At 41.1% G+C, this 27,214-nt stretch overlaps 1 protein-coding gene across 3 annotated transcripts; it reads left to right on the forward strand.

Moving 5' to 3' along the window:
• The first annotated feature begins 296 nt into the window (after positions 1–296).
• AMACR (alpha-methylacyl-CoA racemase) lies at positions 297–26,994 on the forward strand. 3 transcript variants are annotated; one of them, XM_033179301.1, is made up of 6 exons: positions 297–656; positions 5,625–5,768; positions 6,775–6,935; positions 12,881–13,067; positions 22,239–22,630; positions 25,608–26,994. In XM_033179301.1, exons 1-6 carry the CDS (start codon positions 410–412, stop codon positions 25,710–25,712), a joined length of 1,236 nt encoding a protein of 411 aa, XP_033035192.1. In that variant the 5' UTR covers positions 297–409; the 3' UTR covers positions 25,713–26,994. The 3 variants fall into 3 exon arrangements, with proteins under 3 accessions (XP_033035192.1, XP_033035193.1, XP_033035194.1); XM_033179302.1 differs by lacking the exon at positions 25,608–26,994 and having other exon boundaries at positions 12,926–13,067; positions 22,239–22,990; XM_033179303.1 differs by lacking the exons at positions 6,775–6,935; positions 25,608–26,994 and having other exon boundaries at positions 298–656; positions 22,239–22,990.
• The last annotated feature ends 220 nt before the right edge of the window (positions 26,995–27,214 follow it).

Below are 27,214 nucleotides of genomic sequence, written 5' to 3' on the forward strand. Positions count from 1 at the left end.
TCTGTTATTTTATTTCCCTAGAGCACGGCAGGACTTGGGGCTCAAATGGTACAACTGCTGGGTATCGCCATGGTGGCAATAAAAGCGTCCAGAGAGGACGGTAACAGGCAGGAGCTCCATAGGTCAGTCCCTGCAATTTAGCACTCAGCAATTTAGGTTGCAGAAAAAGGAAAGCAACCTAACCAATTTGCCACTGGCAGTACCGGGAGACGGGGCGGGAAGCGCGCCAGTGCGCAGACTCCGCGGGCTCACACAGGCGCACAAAAGAGAGGCAGCGGTGGCGCATTTGGGGCGCGGCGCCGGCGCCGGGGCTGGGGGCGGGGCGCCCGGCCTGGGGACAGCTTCCTGTAGGCTGCTGGCCTGGGGCAAAGGGCTGCTCAGTCTCATTCAGGGCGCACTGGGGAGCGCCATGGCACTGCGGGGCATCTCGGTCGTGGAGTTGGCCGGCCTGGCCCCGGGCCCGTTCTGTGCTATGGTCCTGGCGGACTTCGGGGCGCGGGTGGTGCGCGTCGAGCGGCCGGGCTCCCACTACGACATGAGCCGCTTGGGCCGAGGCAAGCGCTCGCTGGTGCTGGACCTGAAGCAGCCGCGGGGAGCAGCCGTGCTGCGGCGTCTGTGCGCGCGGTCGGACGTGCTTCTGGAGCCCTTCCGCAGCGGTGAGCCCGGGCCCCGCGGGCTGCTCTCTGGAAGTTCCCGCGGAGGGGAGAGGGTCTGGCCATTCGATCCAGGCTGCACCCGCCACACCTTTGCCCTGTTGCCGCAAGATCCCTTGTCCGCCTCAGCCTTCTAGATATTTTTGCCTCCTAGGGTATTGTTAGTGATCATTCATCCTAAACTTGATTGTCCAAAACTTGGGTTCTGAGATAGTGCTGTTGCCCGATTTCTCCTTTGGCTATTCTGACTCCTTCTCAAGTTCCTCTTTTTTTTTTTTTTTTTTTCTAAGAAACGTTCTGTATTTGCCTTTCTTAATTAATTGAGGGTCTTGAACCCTGGAAGAATCTAATGAAAGCCATAGGATTCCCCTCCTGGAAAACTGCATATAGGCGGTTATTCGACTACAGTTTTGGAGTACTGTACCCTCAAGCCTTCCACGGACCCAGGCTTGCGCTCCCTGCCTGAAACGCGGGTGTGGTAAGTCGCAGCATCTGCTTCCTGGAGCCCCGTTACCCATTCCCATCATTTTCACCTTTTTGTAGACTTCCCCTTTCAGAACCGCAGACGCTGGCATACACAGGTCCTGGGCATCGCCGTCAAGACTGTCCGCCAGACAGCTTCTACAGATCACAAACTGAGCCTTTCCTTCCTTCTAAAACAGCATCTCTACCTTCTGTATTATTTATTTTAGTGAATGCCTGAATCCAAAACTTGTACTTCATCATGGACTCCAGTCTTCCTTTCACCACATCCAATTTCAATGATTATCGATACAGTCATTTTGTTCTTTAGCCCACTCGGACTATTTCTCTCCATCCCTGCCGCAACTGCCTTGACATACGGGACACCAGGCTTATTTTTTTTTTTTTAATTTATTTTTATTATACTTCAAGTTCTAGGGTACATGTGCATAACGTGCAGGTTTGTTACATATGTATACTTGTGCCATGTTGGTGTGCTGCACCCATCAACTCGTCAGCACCCATCAATTCATCATTTATATCATGTATAACTCCCCAATGCAATCCCTCCCCCCTCCCCATAATAGGCCCCAGTGTGTGATGTTCCCCTTCCCGAGTCCAAGTGATCTCATTGTTCAGTTCCCACCTATGAGTGAGAACATGCGGTGTTTGGTTTTCTGTTCTTGTGATAGTTTACTAAGAATGATGGTTTCCAACTGCATCCATGTCCCTACAAAGGACACAAACTCATCCTTTTTGATGGCTGCATAGTATTCCATGGTGTATATGTGCCACATTTTCTTAATCCAGTCTGTCACAGATGGACATTTGGGTTGATTCCAAGTCTTTGCTATTGTGAATAGTGCCGCAATAAACAGATGTGTGCATGTGTCTTTGTAGTAGAATAATTTATAATCCTTTGGGTATATACCCAGTAGTGGGATGGCTGGGTCATATGGTACATCTAGTTCTAGATCCTTGAGGAATTGCCATACTGTTTTCCATAATGGTTGAACTAGTTTACAATCCCACCAACAGTGTAAAAGTGTTCCTGTTTCTCCACATCCTCTCCAACACCTATTGTTTCCTGATTTTTTAATGATTGCCGTTCTAACTGGTGTGAGATGGTATCTCATTGTGGTTTTGATTTGCATTTCTCTGATGGCCAGTGATGATGAGCATTTTTTCATGTGTCTGTTGGCTGTATGAATGTCTTCTTTTGAGAAATGTCTGTTCATATCCTTTGCCCACTTTTTGATGGGGTTGTTTGTTTTTTTCTTGTATATTTGTTTGAGTTCTTTGTAGATTCTGGATATTAGCCCTTTGTCGGATGAGTAGATTGCAAAAATTTTCTCCCATTCTATAGGTTGCCTGTTCACTCTGATGGTAGTTTCTTTTGCTGTGCAGAAGCTCTTTAGTTTAATTAGATCCCATTTGTCAATTTTTGCTTTTGTTGCCGTTGCTTTTGGTGTTTCAGACGTGAAGTCCTTGCCCATGCCTATGTCCTGAATGGTACTACCTAGATTTTCTTCTAGGGTTTTTATGGTATTAGGTCTCACTTTTTATGGTATTAGGACTCACATTTAAGTCTCTAATCCATCTTGAATTAATCTTCGTATAAGGAGTAAGGAAAGGATCCAGTTTCAGCTTTCTACTTATGGCTAGCCAATTTTCTCAGCACCATTTATTAAATAGGGAATCCTTTCCCCATTTCTTGTTTCTCTCAGGTTTGTCAAAGATCAGATGGCTGTAGATGTGTGGTATTATTTCTGAGGACTCTGTTCTGTTCCATTGGTCTATATCTCTGTTTTGGTACCAGTACCATGCTGTTTTGGTTACTGTAGCCTTGTAGTATAGTTTGAAGTCAGGTAGCGTGACGCCTCCAGCTTTGTCCTTTTGACTTAGGATTGTCTTGGCAATGTGGGGTCTTTTTTGGTTCCATATGAACTTTAAAGCAGTTTTTTCCAATTCTGTGAAGAAACTCATTGGTAGCTTGATGGGGATGGCATTGAATCTATAAATAACCTTGGGCAGTATGGCCATTTTCACGATATTGATTCTTCCTATCCATGAACATGGTATGTTCTTCCATTTGTTTGTGTCCTCTTTTATTTCACTGAGCAGTGGTTTGTAGTTCTCCTTGAAGAGGTCCTTGACATCCCTTGTAAGTTGGATTCCTAGATATTTTATTCTCTTTGAAGCAATTGTGAATGGAAGTTGATTCATGATTTGGCTCTCTGTTTGTCTGTTACTGGTGTATAAGAATGCTTGTGATTTTTGCACATTAATTTTGTATCCTGAGACTTTGTTGAAGTTGCTTATCAGCTTAAGGAGATTCTGGGCTGAGACAATGGGGTTTTCTAAATATACAATCATGTCATCTGCAAACAGGGACAATTTGAGTTCTTCTTTTCCTAACTGAATACCCTTGATTTCTTTCTCTTGCCTGATTGCCCTAGCCAGAACTTCCAACACTATGTTGAATAGGAGTGGTGAGAGAGGGCATCCCTGTCTTGTGCCAGTTTTCAAAGGGAATTTTTCCAGTTTTTGCCCATTCAGTATGATATTGGCTGTGGGTTTGTCATAAATAGCTCTTATTATTTTGAGGTACGTTCCATCAATACCGAATTTATTGAGCGTTTTTAGCATGAAGGGCTGTTGAATTTTGTCAAAAGCCTTTTCTGCATCTATTGAGATAATCATGTGGTTCTTGTCTTTGGTTCCGTTTATATGCTGGATTACGTTTATTGATTTGCGAATGTTGAACCAGCCTTGCATCCCAGGGATGAAGCCCACTTGATCATGGTGGATAAGCTTTTTGATGTGCTGCTGAATCCGGTTTGCCAGTATTTTATTGAGGCTTTTTGCATCGATGTTCATCAGGGATATTGGTCTAAAATTCTCTTTTTTTGTTGTGTCTCTGCCAGGCTTTGGTATCAGGATGATGTTGGCCTCATAAAATGAGTTAGGGAGGATTCCCTCTTTTTCTCTTGATTGGAATAGTTTCAGAAGGAATGGTACCAGCTCCTCCTTGTACCTCTGGTAGAATTCAGCTGTGAATCCATCTGGTCCTGGACTTTTTTTGGTGGGTAGGCTATTGATTGTTGCCTCAATTTCAGAGCCTGCTATTGGTCTATTCAGGGATTCAACTTCTTCCTGGTTTAGTCTTGGGAGAGTGTAAGTGTCCAGGAAATTATCCATTTCTTCTAGATTTTCTAGTTGATTTGCGTAGAGGTGTTTATAGTATTCTCTGATGGTAGTTTGTATTTCTGTGGGGTCGGTGGTGATATCCCCTTTATCATTTTTTATTGCGTCTATTTGATTCCTCTCTCTTTTCTTCTTTATTAGTCTTGCTAGCGGTCTGTCTATTTTGTTGATCTTTTCAAAAAACCAATTCCTGGATTCTTTGATTTTTTGGAGGGTTTTTTGTGTCTCTATCTCCTTCAGTTCTGCTCTGATCTTGTCATTTCTTGCCTTCTGCTAGCTTTTGAATGTGTTTGCTTTTGCCTCCCTAGTTCTTTTAATTGTGATGTTAGAGTGTCAATTTTAGATCTTTCCTGCTTTCTCTTGTGGGCATTTAGTGCTATAAATTTCCCTCTACACACTGCTTTAAATGGGGACACCAGGCTTATTTAAATGCGTTAACTCATTTAACCCTCAGGGTCATATTTGAGGCTTGTAACAATAATGATTTAATAATTACGATTATGTAATAATTTAAGAATGCTCCATTTTAGATGAAGGAGGCTTGTCCAAGGTCTTGTTATTAGGAGGAAGGTTGGCTGGGAATATGGATATAGCCTCTGGGTGAGGAATTGTGACTGGTGTTTATCTAGGTAGATGACTAAAGGTTTTCTGTGATTTATTTTAGCCTTAGGAGAGTAAAGACAGTGAGTTTATTACGTAATTTTGATTACTTTTAATTCCAGGAAACTTCAGGTGCAGGTTACCTGGGATTTGTGCTATAAATATTATACTTGGTAGCTTAAAAACTCTCAGGTCCTGTTGTCACTAACCTCTCTTTCTACAGGTGGGTGCTAAACTTTTTCGTGAAGGTACTAATGCTAGGAAGCTTAGTGCCTGTGGAAACAGATGAGGTGTGAATTCTGCAGGAGGAGCTCGTGAGCTGATAGGGAAGATAAGTGTATGGATGTACAAGCAAGTGCAGCTGAGGTGGGATGTGGTAAACACTGATGCGGTATAGAAAGAGAGAAAAGGGATTTACTAAAGGCATGAGATCCTGCTCTGGGGATTGAATAAATAGGCTTGGATAAACCTAGAGGGAAACAGGGATGTACCAGGAGAAATTACATCCTGGAAAGAAGCCACACATTCCAGAAATGGTGGCTTCACTCTTTGGGGCCTTAACTGCTGTAAAGATGCCATTAGCCCAGAGCAAATGTTATTAATATGACTTGCAATAGTGCTATTTTATGTTTGTCTCAGAGAAGGGATTATCTCCATCCTCAATTCATACTCTCTTAAGAAGATTGTTACTTTTCTCTTAAGGTGTCATGGAGAAACTCCAACTCGGCCCAGAGATTCTGCAGCGGGATAATCCAAAGCTTATTTATGCCAGGCTGACTGGATTTGGCCAGTCAGGAAGCTTCTCCCGGTTAGCTGGCCATGATATCAACTATTTGGCTTTGTCAGGTATGTTGAAAAAAAATTTAGTCTATACTTTTATTCCATCAAGATCTACAGGTATGTTGATTAACAATAATTCTTAAAGATGAAGATTTAAATATTTATCAGAATCAGCAGAGCATGGGTGTTTAAAATGGATTGGTTTGGGGCTTGAAACAATCATTCTCAACCTTCCCTCACTCCACCCCTTAACACGTTCGAAGGATAATACATGCCCGCTACCATCATTTATTTACTACATTTGTTGAGTCAAATCTCAGACAAGCCCCGGCTAGGAATTAAGAGGCTTACTGGGTACTAGGGATGGTTGCTCTGTAGTTTGAAAATGTTGACATAGTTCGATTCTGACAGCTACTTCGCCCCACCCCAAAATCTCTACCCACCATTTTGAGAATCATTGCCTGAGTCATTGTTTCAGACTTCTATGAGAGCTAGAAAAAGCCCACGGTTTTCAGGTCCTAATATCACTTTATTAGCGTTTTTGCCTATGAAAACATGTGAGATAGGCCTGATTCCAGAATTCTAAGAACTGTGTGTTGTTGACTACAGGACGTTTCAGACTTTCTGTGAGTACACATTTAAAAGTTGAGGAAAGAAATGGGTAATAGAATTGGCTTTTCACATCTATTTAAAAATTAAATTCCTTTCTTTTCTTGTGTACAAGTATTTTCTTGCATTTCTTTCTAATAAGAATGAAAGTGCATTTACTGGTTTAAAACCACAAAATAAATAATCATTTTCTTTTCCAAAAGTGAATGAGTAAAAACTTAGCAATATTTGAAAATTTTGGTTGGAAGAGGTTTTAGAAAGGAAAACAGCAAAACAAGGATCCCGTCTTGAGGGAAAGCCTGTTTATAAGTTTACTGACTAAGCTCTTGGAAAAGTGATGTATACTAGCTTTCACTTAGATTGTCTACTGAAGAGATTGATTATTCCTCTAAGATGCTCACATATTTATTTTAAGAAGAGATTAAATTTAAAAGAGACATTAAATTTGTTTTTAATGATGTAGGTGTTCTCTCAAAAATTGGCAGACATGGTGAGAATCCGTATGCCCCACTGAATCTCCTGGCTGATTTTGCTGGTGGTGGTCTTATGTGCGTGTTTGGCATCATGATGGCTCTTTTTGAACGCACACGCTCTGGCAAGGGTCAGGTCATTGATGCAAATATGGTAAGTATTAATTGGGGTAGATGCCTGCCACTTGTCCCTAAGTTTAAGATATGGCTGCTTAAAATCTTTTTTTTTTTTTTTTTTAAGAAGACAAGAGATAAATGACATTTGAAGTTTCAATCCAAGTTACCAAGATATCCTTTTCTTTTTAAAATAGCCTCATGTCCTTTATATATCTGTTAGAATGTCATATTTTGATCATCTATTCTTGGAGTCAGTTCTGTAAACTTTCTGTGACTCATCTGATTCCTATGTTGTTTTAGGTTGGTGCAAAAGTACTTGCAGGTTTTGCCAAATATTTGCCAGCCTAAATATTTCAGCAATTTTCCCCAAGTATCTCTTGTGCTTAGTATATCATTTTCAAGCAGTCATCATTCAAACAAAGTTCAAGAAGTCTCCCTCGGCAGAGAGAGAAAATTCTTAGGGATACTGAGGTGAAATGGACCTCCCTATCTAAACCTTCCTGCTGTGTTTTATAGGGGATGCTCTGATATCATAACGCTTCTGTTTGTTCACTGTCATCCACTGAGTGCTTGCCTCATGTTCTGCTGAGCACATTCCCTGTGTGATTTCTTCTTATTCTCAAAACTGCATTTGTAATACATTGTTATTTTAAAGAGAAGGGAACGGAAGCGTAGCCATTTGCTCAAGATCTCACAGCTAGTGGGTAAGAGAGCGCACTCCAGCACCACCACTGCATGTTTGCATTTTCACAGACATTTGGAGGTAGGATGGAGAATAGATTTGAGGAGACAAGACTGGAGGTAGAGAGACCAATTACTGGGTTGTTGCTGAAGAGATCAGGGCAAGTACTAAAGCAGTTAATAGTAGAGTTGGTTTGCATTGAAGGGACATTTGAGATGTAAAATTGCTGGGAATTGATAGTGGACTGACAGGGAGTGAAAAGGGAGAAGTTAAGGCTGGCTCCCAGGTTTCTGGCTTGGATGACCTGCTAGTGTCCTGAAGGAGGACTGCTGGACACTGTGGTCAGAGCATAGAGTGGCAGCTGACTACCTCCATCCTGGCTCTGCCATTTACTAGCTCTGTGATCTTGGGCAAGTTATTTAACCTCTCTGTGCTGTAGTTTCCTTTGTAAAATGAAGATAATAATGACATCCTCCTCATAGCATTGTTAGATGCTATGAGAATTCAATGAGTTCATCCATTGTTCAGTGTGGGAACAGTGCTTGGCGTACAGTGGGCCCTCTGTTAAAGTTTGTCATTGTGATTATTTTTACTAGAAGAAAAGGAACTCAGTTTTGGTCATTTCAAGTTTGAAGTGCCTTTGAGATATCCAGGTGGGATACTTGAGGTTAGGGACTGGAAACAGATTTCAGAGTCATTTGGGAGCCATATGAGACTATGTGATCCACTAGGAAAGGGGACAGAACACTGGCATTTAAGGAATGCATAGGCAGAGAAGAGAAGCAAGGGCTGAGGACAGCTAAGGAGAAAAGCAGAATGGAGTGTTGTCATGGAAACCAAAGAAAGGAATGGTCAGAGGGCCAAATGTTGGTGGATACATCAAGAGTTTAGAGACTGAGAGTGTCAACTGGATTGGGTACTTGATGATCTTCACAAAATCCGTTTTCTACCAGAAACCCCTCATCTCCAGAGCTTCAGCCTGTGCTTCCTTCCCTTCATGGTGAATCATGACCCGCCCTGTACTGAATGTGTACCTCTGGGACACTGTCATCAGGGCACATCTCACACTTTCCGGTGTGCCCTCTCTGAAGTGTGTACCAGTGGCAGGGGAGTGTGGTTTATCTTTTGTGGGCCAGCTCTTGGCATGGTCATGGCATAGTTGCTGCATGAGATAGCAGCACCGGCTTTATACCAGTACCCACCAAACTCAAGACTGGTACTTTCCACAGGGCTTCTGTGATCCACACAACTTCCTGAGGGAGACGTGCTACTGTCATTGGCATTGAAGACTTGAAGGCTTGGAGAGGTTAACTGCCTTTCTCTAAAGCAGATGACGGGAAAGGGTCCAAAGCACTGCCTGAGGCAGTTGGACCCTAAAGCCACTGCTTTCAACAACTCCCCCTGCTGCCCCATGGGCGTGGTCCCTGGGGTCCAAAAGGAATGAACTAAGAGCAAAAATGGGACCTGGGGAGTGTTAAGGAGAATTTGAGGCTAGATACTTCTCTAGTAATAATTTGAATAATTTACTGAAGAGGTGTAATTGATTATCATCAAATATAAATAAAAAGTTATTGCTGCTTTCAGCAGAATGTAGCTAATCAGAATTATATAATGATTAGAAGATAGTAAGTTTGGCTGGGCATGGTGGCTCACGCCTGTAATCCCAGCACTTTGGGAGGCCGAGGTGGGTGGATCACCTGAGGTCAGGAGTTCGAGACCAGCCTGGCCAACATGGTGAAACCCCATCTCTATTAAAACACAAAAAATTAACTGGGCTTGGTGGTACGTGTCTGTAGTCCCACTATGTAGAGGACTGCGTGCTCGCAAACGAGACGTTCCCGATAAGCCCTGCTCTTGCAGACAAAGCAGGACGGTCCTTCTCTGCAAACAGAAAGGACAAAGGAGCCAGCTGTAAACAGTGAGCTCTGGGAACTGGTCAGTGTTTACTGATCTTGGGAGTCAAGGAAAGGTGAGAGAAGCAACACATGCCCCATGACTTGGTCACATTCCACAAACGGCTGGATACAATAAAGCAGAGTGTGCCGTTCGGCGCGGCCGCCATGTATGTCTTGTCCTGTGTTGTCTTGTGTGTTCATTCCTTTGTTTAGGAAACACGCGGACCCCAACACACTACCTGGAAGGCTGAGGCATGAGAATTGCTTGAACCTGGGAGGCAGAGGTTGCAGTGAGCTGAGATTACATCACTGCACTCCAGCCTGGGTAACAGAGCAAGACCCTGTCTCAAAATAAATAAATAATATAAAGAAGTTAGTAAGGTTTTAGGGTATGTGAAAACGTTGTCATCTTTCTTCTGGGCTCATATTTCCATTAGGGAATAGTAAGTATTTGCTAATTACTTAAGGCTAAAAGAATCAGTAAATCATAGTCACTACTTCATCACTAGGAACCCTTGTAGTACAGGCAATTGTAGAAGCTGATTAGGGGGAGGCAGATGCCTTCTAATGGGCCGAAAGTTTTCACATTGTTTAGCAGCACAATTCCAGACCTGGGCCTGCCTGTGAAGAGCTGCAGTCTGCCTTATTGTAGTGCTGCTTCCTTGGAAACCGTGGTTAAGATAACTCTGGAATATGGAGTGTGTTTTGCTGTATTTACACTCAATCTGGGCTCACATGAGCACACTGTTGTTAAATTAACTGTAGCATAAAGCTGCCCCCTTACATATTTTAAGTTCCACCTAAAGGTTTCTCTTACATAGTGAGCTGTGACCTAACTGGATGTGTAAACAGACGGTAACCTACTTTTGTAATAAGCAGCAAGTCTCAGCCAATCACAGCTGCCGTACTTCAACCAATCCCAGGCAGCCAGCTGTTCAAACCGTGTTCAAACAAGGCAAAGGCCCAGTTGTAACCAGTCTGGCTGTTTCTGTACCTCTCTTCTGTTTTCTGTACATCGCTTTCCGTTTTCTGTCCATAAGTCCTCTCTGGCCACAGGACTGCACTAGTCACTCTGAACCTAGTCTGCTTCCACAGACTGCCCAATTTGTGAGTCATTCTTTGCTCAAACTCTTAAATTAATTTGTCTAAAGTTTTTCTTTTAACAGTATCAAAGGTTGGTGGCAAATTGAGGCTGCGGTTTCCCCGTGTCAGGGGGCTCTCGACTGTGACATGCATGGTGTATGAGTAATGGGGCAAGAGAAGCCGTGTGCCAGGGTAGCCACTGCCAGGCCTTAGGATGAGACGAGGAGGGTTCCTGCTGTATTTCTTGGCCTGTACCCCACTCCGATGCTAAGGATTGGACCAGAGCTTGTTTTTGTCCTGAGTGGGCCCAACTGGACCTGTAACTGTTAACACGTCTATTTTTCAGCAATCTCATTAGGACATTCAACATATAAAAGAGATTAAAGGGGTATTTTATTAGCATAAAACATTTTATGTTTACATACTCAATATTTATATATTATTTTGTCAGACCAGTGAAGCTGTTCTGAACACAAACACTAGAAGTTAGAGTTTATGGGTGATTGTCTCATCACTTTCAGTATTCAGTTTATTACTATATTTCGTTTTGACCGGGAGTCTGAGGCAGGAGAATCACTTGAACCCTGGAGGCAGAGATTGCAGTGAGCTGAGATTGTGCCACTGCACTTCAACCTGGGCAAAAGAGCGACACTCCATTTAAAAAAACAAAACAAAACATATTTTTAAAAACTTGCTTAAAATTTCAGATAGCATTTCATTTATGATGAAGCAGAGCAAAAATGTTTTCTTTCAAGGTCAACTCACTACAGTGTCTAAAAACTTCTCACATTCTTTGGCCTGAACATGAAAGTCAGATAAACAATATGCAGAACTCTCTGTGAAAACTCTCTCTTGCACTGTATGACAAGCTAGCTGGCTCCCAGTTCATCTGTTATTGCCCAACTGATTTGGCATTAGGCTCTGAGAGAAACAAAGCTTGAGCGGAAAGCAGGCACTTGCTTATTGAAGGTGCTAACTTGTTGGTTTTGTATGAGTAAGCACAAATTAAGAGGGGAGGAGAACCATGCAGAACAAAAGTTTTCCTTAATAGTGTTTCAAATACAAGGTAACATTTATGCAAAATTGGAAGGAAAAGCTGTATTTTAAAGTCTAGCAACAAATGTTAATGAGTTGAGGCTCTGATGAGTCAGAATTTGGTATAGGATACATTTAAATATGTGCTTAAATAACATAAACATAAAATATATTTAAAATAGTGCACATATATATGCATATGTGCATATATATGTGTGTGTGTGTGTATAAATGTGGAACTCTAACATCTCTGTAATCCAGCCTCAAAAAAAGGCACTGCCATAGGCCACTTACATGAACTCAGCTATTTGGTGATAATAAGTGTCATAGCCATAAATTCAGTTGTATATGAAGTTTCAAGTTAAAAGGGAAAATGGGATATATCCAAAGATACATTTTGTGGTTGTTTCACAGCCAGTAACTGAGAAATTGCTAGCAGCCGGAACGAGGTCTCCTCTATTGGTAACTTTTGAGACAAGGATGTTTTGAGGGCCTTCTCCCTTGGATGCTGGAGACATTAGACTTATAAAAGACATAAAGATCAGAACATGATCCTCTTCAAATAAATCGGTGCCTCCAGCCTTTGAGTTTGAGCCTTGTGGTAATTGTACTTTATTGTGTAATTGCTTCAGAACTCAGTGGGAAGGTGGCATTCCCAAACCAGTTTGCCTGACTCAGAAAATGCACATACCTGCCATCCGTATTGTTAGTTTATTTTATAACTTTCTAGTGATTACGAAATATAACATATATTAAATACTCAAATACAGTTTTCTTGGGATTGGAATCGAGCTAGAACAAGTCAAGTTTTACTATTATGAGATTTACCTTTAAAATGTGCTATGGTTCTTACATCTGTGTGTGTTTATAGGTGTGGAGATCAGGAGATGCATTTTTGAAAGCTCTTTTAATTTTTAATTTTTTATCTTGGCAGTTTTTAACATTATAAAAAGTAGAGAGAATAGTACAGTGATCTTCCATGGACCCTCACCTAGCTAAAAATCACCAGCATTTTGCCAATCTTATTAGAAATGGAGAACAAAAGTCATTCCTTCTAGGTCTTACAGTATTTTCAGAACTGAATAGTGCAGCCAATTGCTATTCTAATACAAACTGCTCTAACTCACTTTCTGGAAATACCAGAGAAGTTGTATAATTAGGTAGAATCTTCGTATACTCTAAGATAAGAATTTTTATGCAAATATTTTTTTAACTTGAATAGGAGAAATTATTCGTGCTTTGACACTTGAGTTATCTGGATTTGTTTTGTATTCTGTGTTCTCAAAGGTGGAAGGAACAGCTTATTTAAGTTCTTTTCTGTGGAAAACTCAGAAATCAAGTCTGTGGGAAGCACCTCGAGGACAGAACATGTTGGATGGTGGCGCGCCTTTCTATACGACTTACAGGACAGCAGATGGGGAGTTCATGGCTGTTGGAGCAATAGAACCCCAGTTCTACGAGCTGCTGATCAAAGGTAAATAAACTTCATGTGTCTCCCTCAGCTCCCCTTTTGCTGTGGATGTTCTTTGGTTCTATTTTAAAGGCTTTTGGAATCTATGATGTCTTTTATTATATAGCCACTTTCTAATTAACCTAATTCTAGCCGTCAATATCATGTGGGGCATTTTCCATGGCTTTTAAATGGACCAGCAGTCTTACTAGTCTATAAAATAGCTGAGGGCTTTAAAAATAATAACCCCTTTTGTAGGATGTTCGGTGCTTTAATTTCACTCCTTGTGTTGGATCATCTTGCCCCTGTGTGCCCAGATCTTACTCTTCCCTAGAAATGATCTGCTCACATTGGTCGCCTTCCATTCAGGGTTCTACCAGCTGCTATTCCTTGGTAGATGTGCCTTACGGCACTTCAGTGTCAGAAGTCACCAGAGCATGGAAAGATTTTGGCAAATGAGATTCTGTTAGAATATGTTACTATATCACTATGCCTTTGCAGATTACCTGTCTTGCAGATTCTTGCCTTCCTGGCAAGTTGCCATAAATTAGCAAGAAAATTTGGGATCTCTTCTTCTCTAATTAAATAATTGGATGGGGGTCATTTTGTTCCTGAGAAATGTTTGAATTTAAAATTCACTCTGTAAATAATGTAGAATCTAAGAAGTTTCAGAATATACTCTGAAGTGATGTGAAAGCTGATCACAGTGCATTTACCTTTCTACTACAAGTTTCAGGTTTCATTGTTATGTTTGGTAGCTTTTCAGATGCATATATTAAAAGTTATTTGCATATAGCTGGAATGATTTTTTTTAATTTTTCAAATTTTTGATGTGTTCTCATCTGATGGAATAATTGTGTTTGCAAGCAACTGAAAGCATTTTATGATCAAACATACTAACTTCACCTATTCGAATATAGTTGGAAAAACTATAGAAGAACAGAATGGTTTATCTAGATCAAAAAGGGTACCTCTCTGTCCAGAAATTAAAAAGCTTGCCTTTCGTCACTGCTCCAAATAAATTGGAAGCTCTGGCTGTTCATGATGCTCTGGCGGAGCTCTATGGAGCCATGAACACTACCACTTGCAGTCTGACGAAGATAGCAAATGATACTCATTTTCTGAGTTCTGGTCCTTGGCCAGGTCTGGGAGAACTGACCTTGCTGAAAATGCAACAGGAAGCAGTATCGTGCCAGGCAAGGTAAACCCTACTCAGTGTGAAGCGATGACCATCCTTGCAGCCCAGGTCATGGGGTATTGTGTGGCTGTAACCGTTGGAGGTAGCAATGGCCATATTGAGTTGGATATTTTCAAGCCAATGATGATTAAAAACTTAGTGTTACACTCAGGCTGCTGGGGGATGCTTCAGTTTCCTTCACAGAAAATTGCATAGAGGGAATCCAGACCAATACAGAAAGGATCAAGAAGCTAATGAAGAAGTCGCTAATGTTGGTGACAGCTCTCAACCCTCATATAGAGTATGACAAAGCAACAGAGATTGCTAAGACAACACCCCGAAATGGATCGACCTTAAAGGAAACTGCCGTTGAACTTGGCTGTCTCACAGCAGAGCAGTTGAATGAATGGGTAAAACCTAAGGACATGCTGGGTCCAAAGTGACTTAAATAAGTTTTAATGAAAATAAATGTGTAAAATTTTAAAACAGTACTGGACATTTTAAATAATTCAATATGACAACCTCCCAGGACTCCTCAGGACCTTAGTCCTGGACTTGTTATTGTTGCTGTTTGTTTAATGATTTTCTTAAATTAAATATGTATTCTTTGGCATGTGTAGCCACTGAAGTCAACTGAGTTAGCTTCAGCTAATGATTGGACAGAAATGTCCTTAAATGCCTTTTTTGTTTGCTTGTTTGTTTTAATCTAGGGGACAGGATCTCGCTTTGTTGCCCAGGCTGGAGTGCAGTGGTGTGATCATAGCCAACTGCAGCCTTGAACTCCGGGGTGCAAGCGATTCTCCTGCTTCAGTCTCCCAAGTAGCTGGGACTACAGGCACACACGACCACACCTGGCTAATTTTTTATTATTTGTAGAAACAGAATCTTGCTATTTTGCTCAGGCTGATCTTGAACTCCTGATCTCAAGCAATCCTCCTGCCTCAGCCTCCCAAAGTACTGGGATTTCAGGCATGAGCCACTGTGGCCCTTAAATGCCTTGAACCAATAAATCTCCCATCTTTTTATGAAGCGCTACATGCCTTAACTTCTTGCTTGTGAAGAGCCTCAAGGTCAGCCAGCGGTGAGAGAGGAGGGCTTTTTCAGATCTCTCGCGGGCATTCGCACTGTCCTGCACGTGTGCGTGTGTGTGGCCTTCTCGGGAGGTGTAAAAAAATTCTCAGGAACATGTTGGAGCTTTTCAAAGCCCCCTATGGATATACCATTCCCCTATTTTTTTCTTTTAAGTTTTTTGGTCAGCATCTCATTAGCTGCAGTAAGTAACGCCACCTAAGACAGCTGCGATAAAATATTGCCTTTTTTTTTTTTTTAATCAGCATTTTAGGGCTAGAGCAAAGTGAGCTCTGAGTTAGATCACAGAAAGACAAGCCCTGAAAATGGAGCCTTTCAGGGACCTGCCCGACAGACTAAATAATGACAGTTCTCTGGGGATGGGATTTTTGGGGGAAGCTCCAAACTTATTTTCCTCCTCTCGGGTCTATTCTCCTGCTGGTTTTCAGAACTGACCAGAGTTGAGGGGAAGTTGCTTTTCAAGGCTACCACAGGGAGAGGGATGACATTGGCACAAGTTCTAACACCACAAAGCTCACTGGTCTTACTGAGATTCAGCTGTTTTTCTTGAATAAATGTGCCTTGGATTGCTGCAGCTTTTAATTTCCAGAATTATGAAAAAGTTAATTCTGACAGTTGTTGTTAGTGTTCTCATTGCTTTAACACAGGTTTTTGAAGGCTCTTATTCTGCCACTCTGGAAGTTAACTCCCTTCCTTGATGTATCCTGTTATTTTAAAACATACGGTAGTCCTCTCTTTGGGGGATGCATTGCAAGACCCCCAGTGGATGCCTGAAACTGCAGTAGTACTGAATCTCATTGCTGTCAATTGGAAGTTGCTTCTATTTATGTCTTCCACCCACAAAGTGAATGCATTTTCCATCTTTATTAAGCACTTACCATGTACTATAGCTGTAACTTTTCAGTTTGAGTTGTGACAGCAAAACTAGCATGAATTTATTTTTCCTTCTCCCCTTCTTCATAATCTCATGAATATAAGATTCATTTTTAGCCATCGATTTTAGCAACCTCAGCTTACGAGTTTTATTCTTCCCTTAAGCTGAGAGCTTTCACCTTTTCACCTAAGGGAAGCACTTGAGGCTTCTCTTTGGCATATCCACATTGCCAGCATCACCTTCACCTACAACCTTTGCGGCCCTTAGGAAGTAAAATAAGGGTTACTTGAACATAAGCACCGCAATACTGCAGTAGTCAACCTGATACCCTAGTTGGCTACTAAGTGACTAATGGGTTGGTAGCCCCACAGTGTGGATAGGATGGACACGATTCATGTCCAGGGCAAGATGGAGCAGGACGTTGCAAGGTTTCATCATGCATCATGCTACTCAGAACAGCATGCAATTTAAATTTATGAATTATTTCTGGAATTTTTCATTCAATATTTTCAGACCACGGTTGACTGTGGGTAACTGAAACCACAGAAAGCCAAACCTCGGATGAAGAAGGACTGCTGTATGTGTGGAGCAGGCTCATGTTTCACATCCACACTTCACCTCAATGAATAAGCCTTTCTGGAAACACTGAAAATGAAACAAGACAACATTTTTCTAGCAGGGTCATTGTACCAATCCCTTAACTCCTGATCACCTTCTCCTGGGTATTCTTCTGCTGAGTTTAAACTTTGTAACTCCCCTGATTTTTTACAGCCCCCTCTTTTTGCATCCATAGCCTTTTATGGTATCCGTAACCCTCATCTCCCTTCAAAGTTTACCTGGGATCCTCAGCTGACAGATGGCTTGTGCTCTAGGAGATAGCATGTTAAATCGCCTTGGACTTTATCTCCGTAGTCCGTGCCAAAATGCCTCAGCATTATCTTTCTTTTATAAGATTTATTTACAAAAATGCTACTTTTACTAATCACATATACATTTCTTCTCTCTCAAGTCCTACTGGACAAACCCCCACATCTGTAATAATTTTTTGAGGACCGAGTGCGATGGCTATGCCTGTAATTCCAGCACTTTCGGAGGCCGAGGCAGGTGGATCGCTTGAGGTCAGGAGTTCAAGATCAGCCTGGGCAACACGGTGAAACCCCGTCTCTACTACAAATACAAAAATTAGCCAGGTATGGTGGCACATGTCTGTAATCCCAGCTGCTCGGGAGGCTGAGGCACAAGAATCACTTGAACCTGGGAGGCGGAGGTTGCAGTGCACTGAGGTCGCATCACTGCCCTCCAGCCTGGGTGACAGAGCAAGACTATGTATCAGAACAACAACAACAACAATAATAATAATTTTTGAGGTAGTACTAATTACATACCTAATTTACTCCCCTTTGTGTTTTAGATCTTTGAGACCATACTTTAGTTTATATCTTCAGTTTCTGAACATAAGTATGCAAAGTCTTTTTAAAGCACATACTCTGCTGCATCCCTGCTATTTTCTAGGGCAAAAAAATCTGAAAACACTGAGAATTTTATGACATTTTTGAGATAGCAAGGTTCTTATAGTACAATCAGGTAAGCAATAGATAATTTTCAAAAGCTGTTTTATCAGGAGATAATTTTCAAAAGCTGGGTAATCTCTGTCACCCAGACTGGAGTGCAGTGGCGTGATCTCGGCTCACTACAACCTCTGCCTCTTGGGTTCAAGTGATTCTCCTGCCTCAGCCTCCTGCGTAGCTGGAATTACAGGTGCCCATCACCATGCCTGGCTAATTTTTGTATTTTTAGTAGAAATGGAGTTTCACCATGTTGACCAGGCTGGTCTCGAACTCCTGACCTCAAGTGATCTGCTCCCCCTTAGCTTCCCATAGTACTGGGATTAGAGGTGTGAGCCACCACTCCTGGCCTTCAAATTATTATTTCTGAAAAATACAAAATAGCAATTGTTGGCAAGGGTGTGAGGAAACGAAACACTTGTGTACTACCAATGAGAATGTAAAGTGGTGTAGCCACTGTCAAAAATAGCATGGCATTTCCTCAGAAAATTTTACATAGAATTGTATGATCTAGCAATTCCACTTCTAAGTATATAACCAAAAGAATTGGAGGCAGTGACTCAAACAGATATTTGTATATCTGTGTTCATAGTGACATTATTCACAATAGCCAAGAGGTAGAAGCAACTCAAGTGTCCATCAACAGATGAATGGGTGAATAAAATGTAATGTTTTTCAGCCTGAAAAAAAAAAACAAGAAAATTCCAACACGTTACAACAGAGATGAATCTTGAAGACATTATGCTGAGTGAAATAAGTCAGTCACCAAAGGGCAAATACTATATGATTCCACTATGTGAAATATCTAAAGTGGTCAAGTTCATAGAGACAGAAAGTAGAATGAATGGTGGTTGCCAGGGGCTGTGGGGAGGTAGGAGCGGGAGTTAATGTTTAATAGGTTCAAAGTTTCTGTTTGAAAAGATGAAGAAATTCAGGAGTTGTGTGGTGCAGATGGACGGTGGTGATGGCTGTAAAGCAGTGTGAGGGTACTTAATGCCCTAGTACTGTGCACCAAAAAATGGCTGAAATGGTAAACTTTATGTATATTTTACCACAATTTTCAAAAATGAAATAAAAATTTAAAATTATATGTTTGCTAGGAAAAAAGCAATACAGATTTTAAAAAGTAAGAAGGGAAAATTTTCCTTTGTTCTTCCACTTTGGGAAAATTTGGGATATGGCCTTCAAGAATTTTTATTGTACATATACAAATGCACAATTATTCTATTCTATTTTATTTTTTGAGACAGGGTCTTACACTGTTGCCTAGGCTTGAGTGCAGTGGCACAAACATGGCTCACTGTAGTCTTGACCTCCTGGGCTTAAGCAGTCCTCCTGCTTCAGCCTCCCGTGTAGCTACACCACAGGCCTGTGCCGCCATGCCTGGCTAACTTTTTGATTTTTTTCTAGAGACAGGGTCTTACTATGTTGCCCAGGTTGGTCTTGAACTCCTGGGCTCAAGTGATCTTCCTGCCTCAGCCTTCCAAAGTGCTGGGATTACAGGCATGAGCCACAATACCCAGCAATTATTTTGTTTCACAATTTATAATTTATATATATATAATTATATAAATTTATAATTTATAGCTTTTATACAACAATATAGTAAAGACGTTCAGTACATGTCAGTACAAAAGATCTTTACCCTTACCTATTTTATATAGCAGCCATATCATATTTTTTATCTGCCTATACTAAAATTTATATAACCAATTCCCTATGCAAGTTCATTTACATTTTTTCCAATTTTTCATTATAAAAATAATGTTTATGGCTGGATTACAGTGGCTCACGCCTGTAATCCCAACACTCTAGGAGGCCGAGGCAGGCGGATCACGAGGTCAGGAGTTTGAGACCAGCCCGGCCAACATAGTGAAACCCCATCTCTACTAAAAAATACAAAAAAATTAGCCAGGCATAGTGACAGGCACCTGTAATCCCAGCTACTTGGGAGGCTGAGGCAGGAGAATCACTTGAACCCGGGAGGCAGAGGTTGCAGTGAGCCGAGATCGTGCCATTGCACTCCAGCCCGGGCAATAGTGTGAGACTCTGTCTTAAATAAATAAATAATAGGGAGGCTGAGGTGGGAGAATGACATGAACATGGGAGGCGGAGCTTCGAGTAAGCTGAGATCGCACCACTGCACTCCAGCCTGGGTGACAGAGTGAGACTCCGTCTCAAAAATAATAATAATAATAAAATAATGTTTACAATTGCCATCCTGGACATATATCATTGAATACTTACAACATGAATTTTGACTGCTTACTATATACTTAATATTATAAAGCAGTAAAGTTTATGGCATGTACTTAAAAGAATAAGCATTTTTTGTAATCGTGTGTGTGTGGGGCGGGGGGGGCGCAGTTTTTTTGAAATCAAAACATGCTTCCCCAAGTTTTAAATGGTATCTGAATCCCTGGGCTAGTTCCTGAAAATCTGTTTGACTTAAAATACCAGAAATTTCATAGTGATTTTACCATAACAACTAGTCACAATCTATAACTGTATTTATACAATTATGGATTCTGAGACTTGGGACTGGATTCCAAGTTCCGTATTGGAGTGTCAGGAGCACAGCAAACAGCTCACCTTAAACCACTGGTGTTCAATCCTGTGACCTTGGTCAGGGTCATGGGCAGGATGGGAGATTGTGGGCTGCGAAGCCATGGTAGACAGTGGGAGATTTGGGGTGTTAGAGGTAGGGTAGGATCTGGGGACTTTTGATTTCTAGTATTTTTCTAGCATACAAACTATGACCTGTGTAATCTCAACTATAAAGTTAAAGAGAGAACATATTGGCTCCAGCTTTACTTAGTGTTATGATTCTGATCACAGTCTGATAAAAAGAGACTGTTTTAAAAGCATGTGAAGATCACTACTTTTTGCTCGCTGCTCATTTTATGTGCCTTTCACTCACAGAGTTCAGGGCAATCAAGAAAGAACATCAAGTGAAAGATATCCTGTAGATTATAGTGATAACCTGAAACTATGGCCTCTTATCCATCCTGGTATTTGAATGGAACTGTTGGTTACAGAAGAAAATGTACTTATATATGCCACAGGAGACCACTTACAAAAATCTGGAACTGTGTTAGTTCTTTTTATTTCCTCATAGTCCTCAAAACCTTAAGAAGAGGCTTCAGTATTTATGTCTTCTTACCTCTATAGGGACTTTACCATCTTCAGAGCAACTTAAAATTGGCCTTGATTGTCAACATGCTGGAGAAGGAAGGGATTCTATAAGTGAAGATTATTCAATTAACTTGGCTAAACTTATACACAGTGTTATGCCTAAAGAAAAGGCCTTTCGTTATCATTTGGCACTTAGCCATGCACTTTTAAAAACCCGCTTATATGAGGGAAGAAAAGGGACATTTGCACCAACTATTGTAAAGTGGCCCTGCTCTTTGGGTATAATTTAATCAGCACTGGAGTTTGGGCATGTCTGCAGGGGTAGGCCCACATAGTCAGTAAAGGAAACACAGATGAGGTCAAGAGCTAGAGAGGCCACCTTTCCTGTTAAGTCCCCAGGTAGCTGCTGTCATGATCTCTGCACTGTGGTCTTGATGGGCACTTCAAGTTCCTTTCATGCCGGAGAGGAAAGTCTGCGTGCCCCACTGTTGACTGGCTGGCTGATAAGTTTCTGTTTTGTTTGTTACAGGAACAATTTGCATGAGTCTTTGGTTACCTTACAAGGTAAGGTAACCTAGTACAAAAACCTAGTAACTTTATCCTAGTACAAAGCCCTTTGGGGCTCTTTTATTTAAAAAATGTATGTATGTATGTATGTATGGATGGATGGATGGATGGATGGACGGATGGATGGATGGATGGATTGGTGGATGGATGATGGATGATGGGGGTCTTGCTGTGTTGCCCAGGCTGGGCCCTGAACTCCTGGGCTCAAGCAATCCTCCAGCCTCAGCCTCTTGAGTAGCTTGCACTATACTCATGCCATCACTCCTGGCCATTCTAGCTCTTTTATTTTAACAAAATAAAGATAAATGAATGTATTTATAAAATTGCAATCCTGAATTAAATAATTTGTCTTCAGGCTTCTTCCTTGGAAACTGAGATGGTCATGTATAAAATTGTTCATATTTTTTATAAAGTTTGAATACATTATAGAGATTAGGAAGTTATTTTAACTCAGTATGACTGGCTAATAACATCCTGGGGAAATTTGTTTTCAAAATCTACTCAGAGGTAGGAAATCAATTTCTGGAAACCAGACCATTGAGAACAGACTACTTGGAGGATGAAATATGAATAATAAAATCTTGGTGGTGACAAGTCTGACTACCTCTGCCCTCTCCAGCCTTTGGCTCCAACCTTAAACTGACTTTACATTTTTTTCTCTTGACTGATTTAGAAGCTCTTATAGAACATTTTATTTTGCATAGTACAGGGGGCTCAGCATTAATTTTTATTGATTATAATAGCTCTGTTCAAAGCATGATAATTTAAGAAATTGTATTTTTCCTCAGGACTTGGACTAAAGTCTGATGAACTTCCCAATCAGATGAGCATGGATGATTGGCCAGAAATGAAGAAGAAGTTTGCAGCTGTATTTGCAAAGAAGACAAAGGCAGAGTGGTGTCAAATCTTTGACGGCACAGATGCCTGTGTGACTCCGGTTCTGACTTTAGAGGAGGTTGTTCATCATGATCACAGCAAGGAACGGGGCTCGTTTATCACCAATGAGGAGCAGAACATGAGCCCCCGCCCTGCACCTCTGCTGTCAAACACCCCAGCCATCCCTTCTTTCAAAAGGGATCCTTTTGTAGGAGAACACACTGAGGAGATACTTGACGAATTTGGATTCAGCCGCGAAGAGATTGATCAGCTTAAGTCAGATAAAATCATTGAAAGTCATAAGGTAAAAGCTAATCTCTAACTTCCAGGCCCACAGCTCAAGTGAATTTGAATACTGCATTTACAGTGTAGAGTAACACATAACATTGTATGCGTGGAAATATGGAGGAACAGTATTGCAGTGTCCTACCACTCTAATCAAGAAAAGAATTACAGACTCTGATTCTACAGTGATGATTGAATTCTAAAAATGGTTATCATTAGGGCTTTTGATTTATAAATACTTTGGGTACTTATACTAAATTGTAGTTATTCTGCCTACCAGTTTGCTTGATATAATCTATTGATATTAAGATTTTTGACTTATATTTTGAATGAGTTAATATAACGTAATTTATGAAATAAAGCTTTCTTTTTCCCTAAAGTGGACTTGTCCTTTTAAGTTTGTACAACGCTTCTAAGAAAACCCTTTAAATACCATTTAAATAGCATTTTGTGAATCTTTGAAATATTTTTGGCTCTACTGTTTACCAAAATGAATGTCCTTAAATAGAGAAGTCTGGCCATTTTAATTTGACAGGAAATCATTCAGTCAGTGTCTTTAAATGGGAATGTTGGCAGATGATCTCCGGGTTTCTGGCAGATAACTCCCACTCCTCTGTCTAACCCTCTCTGCTGGGAGCCAGCCTTCTCTGTGCAGCTGCCTGTTAGCCTCACTGACATGCCTCTTTTTCTCAGATTGTGCCATCATCTGTGTCCTGCCAGGCAAGTCCTTCTCTCTCACCAGTCTCCTGCTTCCATTCCCACCATGCCTATCTCTGCCCTCATAGGTCCTCAGCTTATCCTGACTTCATTGAGGCCACTGCCCAATTGTCCCCCTGCAGAGAGTCCTTTCCTAGCCTCTGTCTAAAATAGCAGCCACCTAATCACTTGCTATCCCCTCTCCCTATGTTGTTTTTCTTTGTACCATATACCACTACTGACATATATGCTTATTAACCCCAGTCTCCCCTCCCACCCCCGCCAGCCCACCAACACGCACTAGAATGGGAGCTTTATGAGGGATTTTGTATGTTTCGTTCACTGTAAAATCCCTAGTTCCTAGAATAGTGCCAAGTGCATAGCAGAAACTTAGTAAATATGTATTAAATGAATACATCTCAAGAGTGAAGTGCTGTCAATTATACTTTAACGGCACTTGAATCCATTCCCTCTGCCTGTCCCCCATTGCACTTTTCATTCAGGCCCCTCTTATCTCTTCCCAAGACTCCAGTTCAGTTGCCCTATCAGCCTTGACCTCTAGCATCATTGCCTTATTATTATTATCATGTTACTCCACTGGATATGTTTTTGATACCACACTGAATTTTCAGTCCTGCAAAAATCTTGTGGTGGTCTTTTTTCCTGCAGAGTAGAATATAAACTCATTTACGTAGCATATCAAACCTTTACTTACAGTAAGACTTCTATCTAGCTGTCCAGGCCCATCCCTGTCCTCCTGTTCCCCAGGACTTACATTGAACTACCTGAAATTCCTAACTATGCTATGGTCTCTCTTGTTTCCATTCCTTTCTATATACTGCACCATTATTTTCCAGGACTATCAAGACCGCTTTGCTCCAGTCTGTTGATCTAGCAAACTCAGACTGGGCTGGAACACAGCCTTCTTTGTGAAACTTCCTGTGCTGCTCAGCCCTAGGGTAGTTTTGTACAGTAATTATGAGTTGTGGAGTCAGAAGGGCCTTGGGTTCAAATCTCACTGTATCATTGTGATGTCTAAGACAATGCCTGTGAAGTGCCTAAACATCCTAGGTGCTCAGCGTTAGCTTGTATTGTTAAGGCCCTGTCTATGTTTCCAGCTCACTTCGTACACATCTGCAAGGATAGTAATTGCCTTTACTATACTTTACAAAATTATTCACTAGGCCATATGTTCCCAGATTAATGGCTCTAGCAGGCAAAATAATTACTTGGAGATACTGTTAAAACAGATTCCTGAGCCCCACCTCCAGAGATTCTACAGCAATGGGTCTAGGATAAGAACCATGAATGTGCATTTCCACCAAGCGTCCAGGTGATTATGATTCTGGTTCGATGACTGCACTTTGAGTAGCACTATCCTAATGGATATGGACCAAATCTTTTTACCTTGGTTGCTTTTATAATAGGTGCTCAAAAAAATAGCTGTTGAATCAACCAGTGAGGGAAAGGATAAAAGCAAGTTGGCAAAAAATCTGTAAATAAACAGGCTAGCTTAGAGCATTGATTTCTGTAATTAGTTGACTTTACACAAAATGTTCAAATGAAGAATTGGTTTTTGTAGGTTGTGAACTTTTAAAGGGTGAATATATAAAAGCAAGGTTAGTAGCTTTTGTTAGTGACCCATACTTTCCTTTTTCTGAAGAGTCTAAGACCCTGTGCAAAAAAAGTTACACCTCTATTTTTCAGTTAACTTTTGACAAGCTGTAGATTTAGAAATAAGTAAAGGGGACAGGTAAGGAGAAAAATAGGAAGTTTTAAGGAGAGTGGAAGAGAAGCAGGCAATTGAAGGTGGCAAATTCTAGTGAAAGAAGAATGATACATTCTTGAAGACATTGATATACATTTATTTACATTCTTGATTCTACAATGTAGGAAATGGTGAAATGCCACAAACTGTAAATGCCACCCTGTTTATCTTATGGGGCTACATTTGGTGATAAATATGGTGATAAATAAAAGTCACATGAAACAGGGTGATAGGCTGCATCCAGGCCTTTAGTCTTGGTGTTCATGATCTCCCTCTAAGCACATTCCGAACTTTAGCAACAATTGCATCACACTATGTAATTTGCAAAATAGTTTCACCTATATTGAATCAGAATGCCTTCAACTGCAAAAAAACAATATCCAAAATAATGAGGAAATGTGTTGGCTCACTACCTAGAGTCCAGAGGGACGGTCAGTTTTAGGGTTCCCTGTGTCCAGTCACTTGGCCCTGTTTCCCTGCGGTTCTCTGGGCTGTCAGCTTTCCATTGTCCATGTGTTTGATTTCTCCTCAGGCTGGTAGCAAGTTCTGGATCTTATACCCACGCACAGCAATATCCAGAAATAAAGATCTCAGGAGTCCCCAGCAAGTCGTCTTGTGTCTCCTTGGACTGACTTAAGTTACAAGCCTTTCTTATACCAATCTTTGAAAAAGAAGACAAGCTAACAATGAGCACCTAGTTTTATGTCTTTACATAAAACCAACCTGCTCCCGGAGCTTCCCTGGATTCAACTTCCTAAAGGCATGTGATGAAGGGGAAGATTCCACAATCTAATCCAGGTGCCATCAGAGTAGAGGAAGTAGAGAATGGATGTTGCGTAGGCCATCAATAAGGTCCATTATGCACAGTATCTCAACTGTCCTTCAGCAATCAATTGTAAGGGGAAGGTGGGGCAAGTTTCTTCATTTTACAGATGAGAAAACAGAGACTCAGAAGGGTTTCTTAGTTCATGTTTCCCTTAGCGCCTCAGTAATTTTTTCATGGTGACTTAGGCCAAATTAAATATCTAACCATTCAATTTATAAATAATTAGGTCCCAACAAATTAAATATTTATGTCCTACCAACTTATTTGCTGCTTAAAAATATAATACACATAAAATATATTTTTCATTTCTGTTTCATTGTTAATCACAACTACTTACTAAGGAGATGTATGCACCTATTGGACAGTGTGCAACTTCTCACCTGGAATGAGATCGGACACTGCTGCCCTCACTTTCTGCTCCACGTTAATGTCCATATAGTACTTGCTTTTCTATCAGACTGACTGGGAAACCCAGTCTCACAAAAATATGAAATTATCAGAAGGATTGTAGTGCAATCTTATGTTGAAGGCATGAACTACCTCATTAGTAGTTCATGTGATGTCTGACAGATGTTGAGTTTCATTGTGTTTATGTGTTCAAATTTTTAAATATTATGAGATACTCTTGTGAGGTCACTCTAATGCCCTGGGTGCCTTGGCCCAGTTTTAGAAATACCAGTTGAAATTATTTGCTCAGGAATATGCAACTAGGAAGAGGCAGAATCAGAGTTTAAGCTTTCATATTCTGGCCTTCAGTCTTGTTCATCAACCATTTTTAGGAACTTTCCCATAAGGCTATGTTTTCCAGCCCAGGCATGGAGGATCACTTGAGGCCAAGAGTTCAAGACCAGCCTGGGGAATATAGCTGGACCTCCATTTCTACAAAATAGAAATTAAAAAATTATCCAGGTATGGAGCTGTGTGCCTGTAGTCCTAGCTGCTTAAGGGTGGGGCAGGAGGATCACTTGAGCCCAGAGTTTGAGGCCACAGTGAATTAGGATTGCGCCACTGCACTCTAGCCCAGGCAACAGAACAAGACCCTGTCTCTAAATAAATAAATAAATAAATAATAAAAAGATTGCTTTCCCTACAACTCAGACTTTTCATTTGAACTCACGGTCCAGCAAGGAAAATATAACCCACTCGAAGTTTTTAAAACAGAGGAAATTTAATATAAAGAATTCCACTGGTGATCAAAGAGCAGAGAAGCCCAGGAGATAGCGAGGCAACCTTGATATGAACAAAACTAGGAAGCCAGGACCACTCCTATGAATGCAGGGGTGATGGGAAAAAGCTGGTGTTACCTGTGTTAC

Source organism: Trachypithecus francoisi, unplaced genomic scaffold, assembly GCF_009764315.1.
Source record: "Trachypithecus francoisi isolate TF-2019V2 unplaced genomic scaffold, Tfra_2.0 Lachesis_group2, whole genome shotgun sequence".
Lineage (NCBI taxonomy): Eukaryota > Metazoa > Chordata > Mammalia > Primates > Cercopithecidae > Trachypithecus > Trachypithecus francoisi.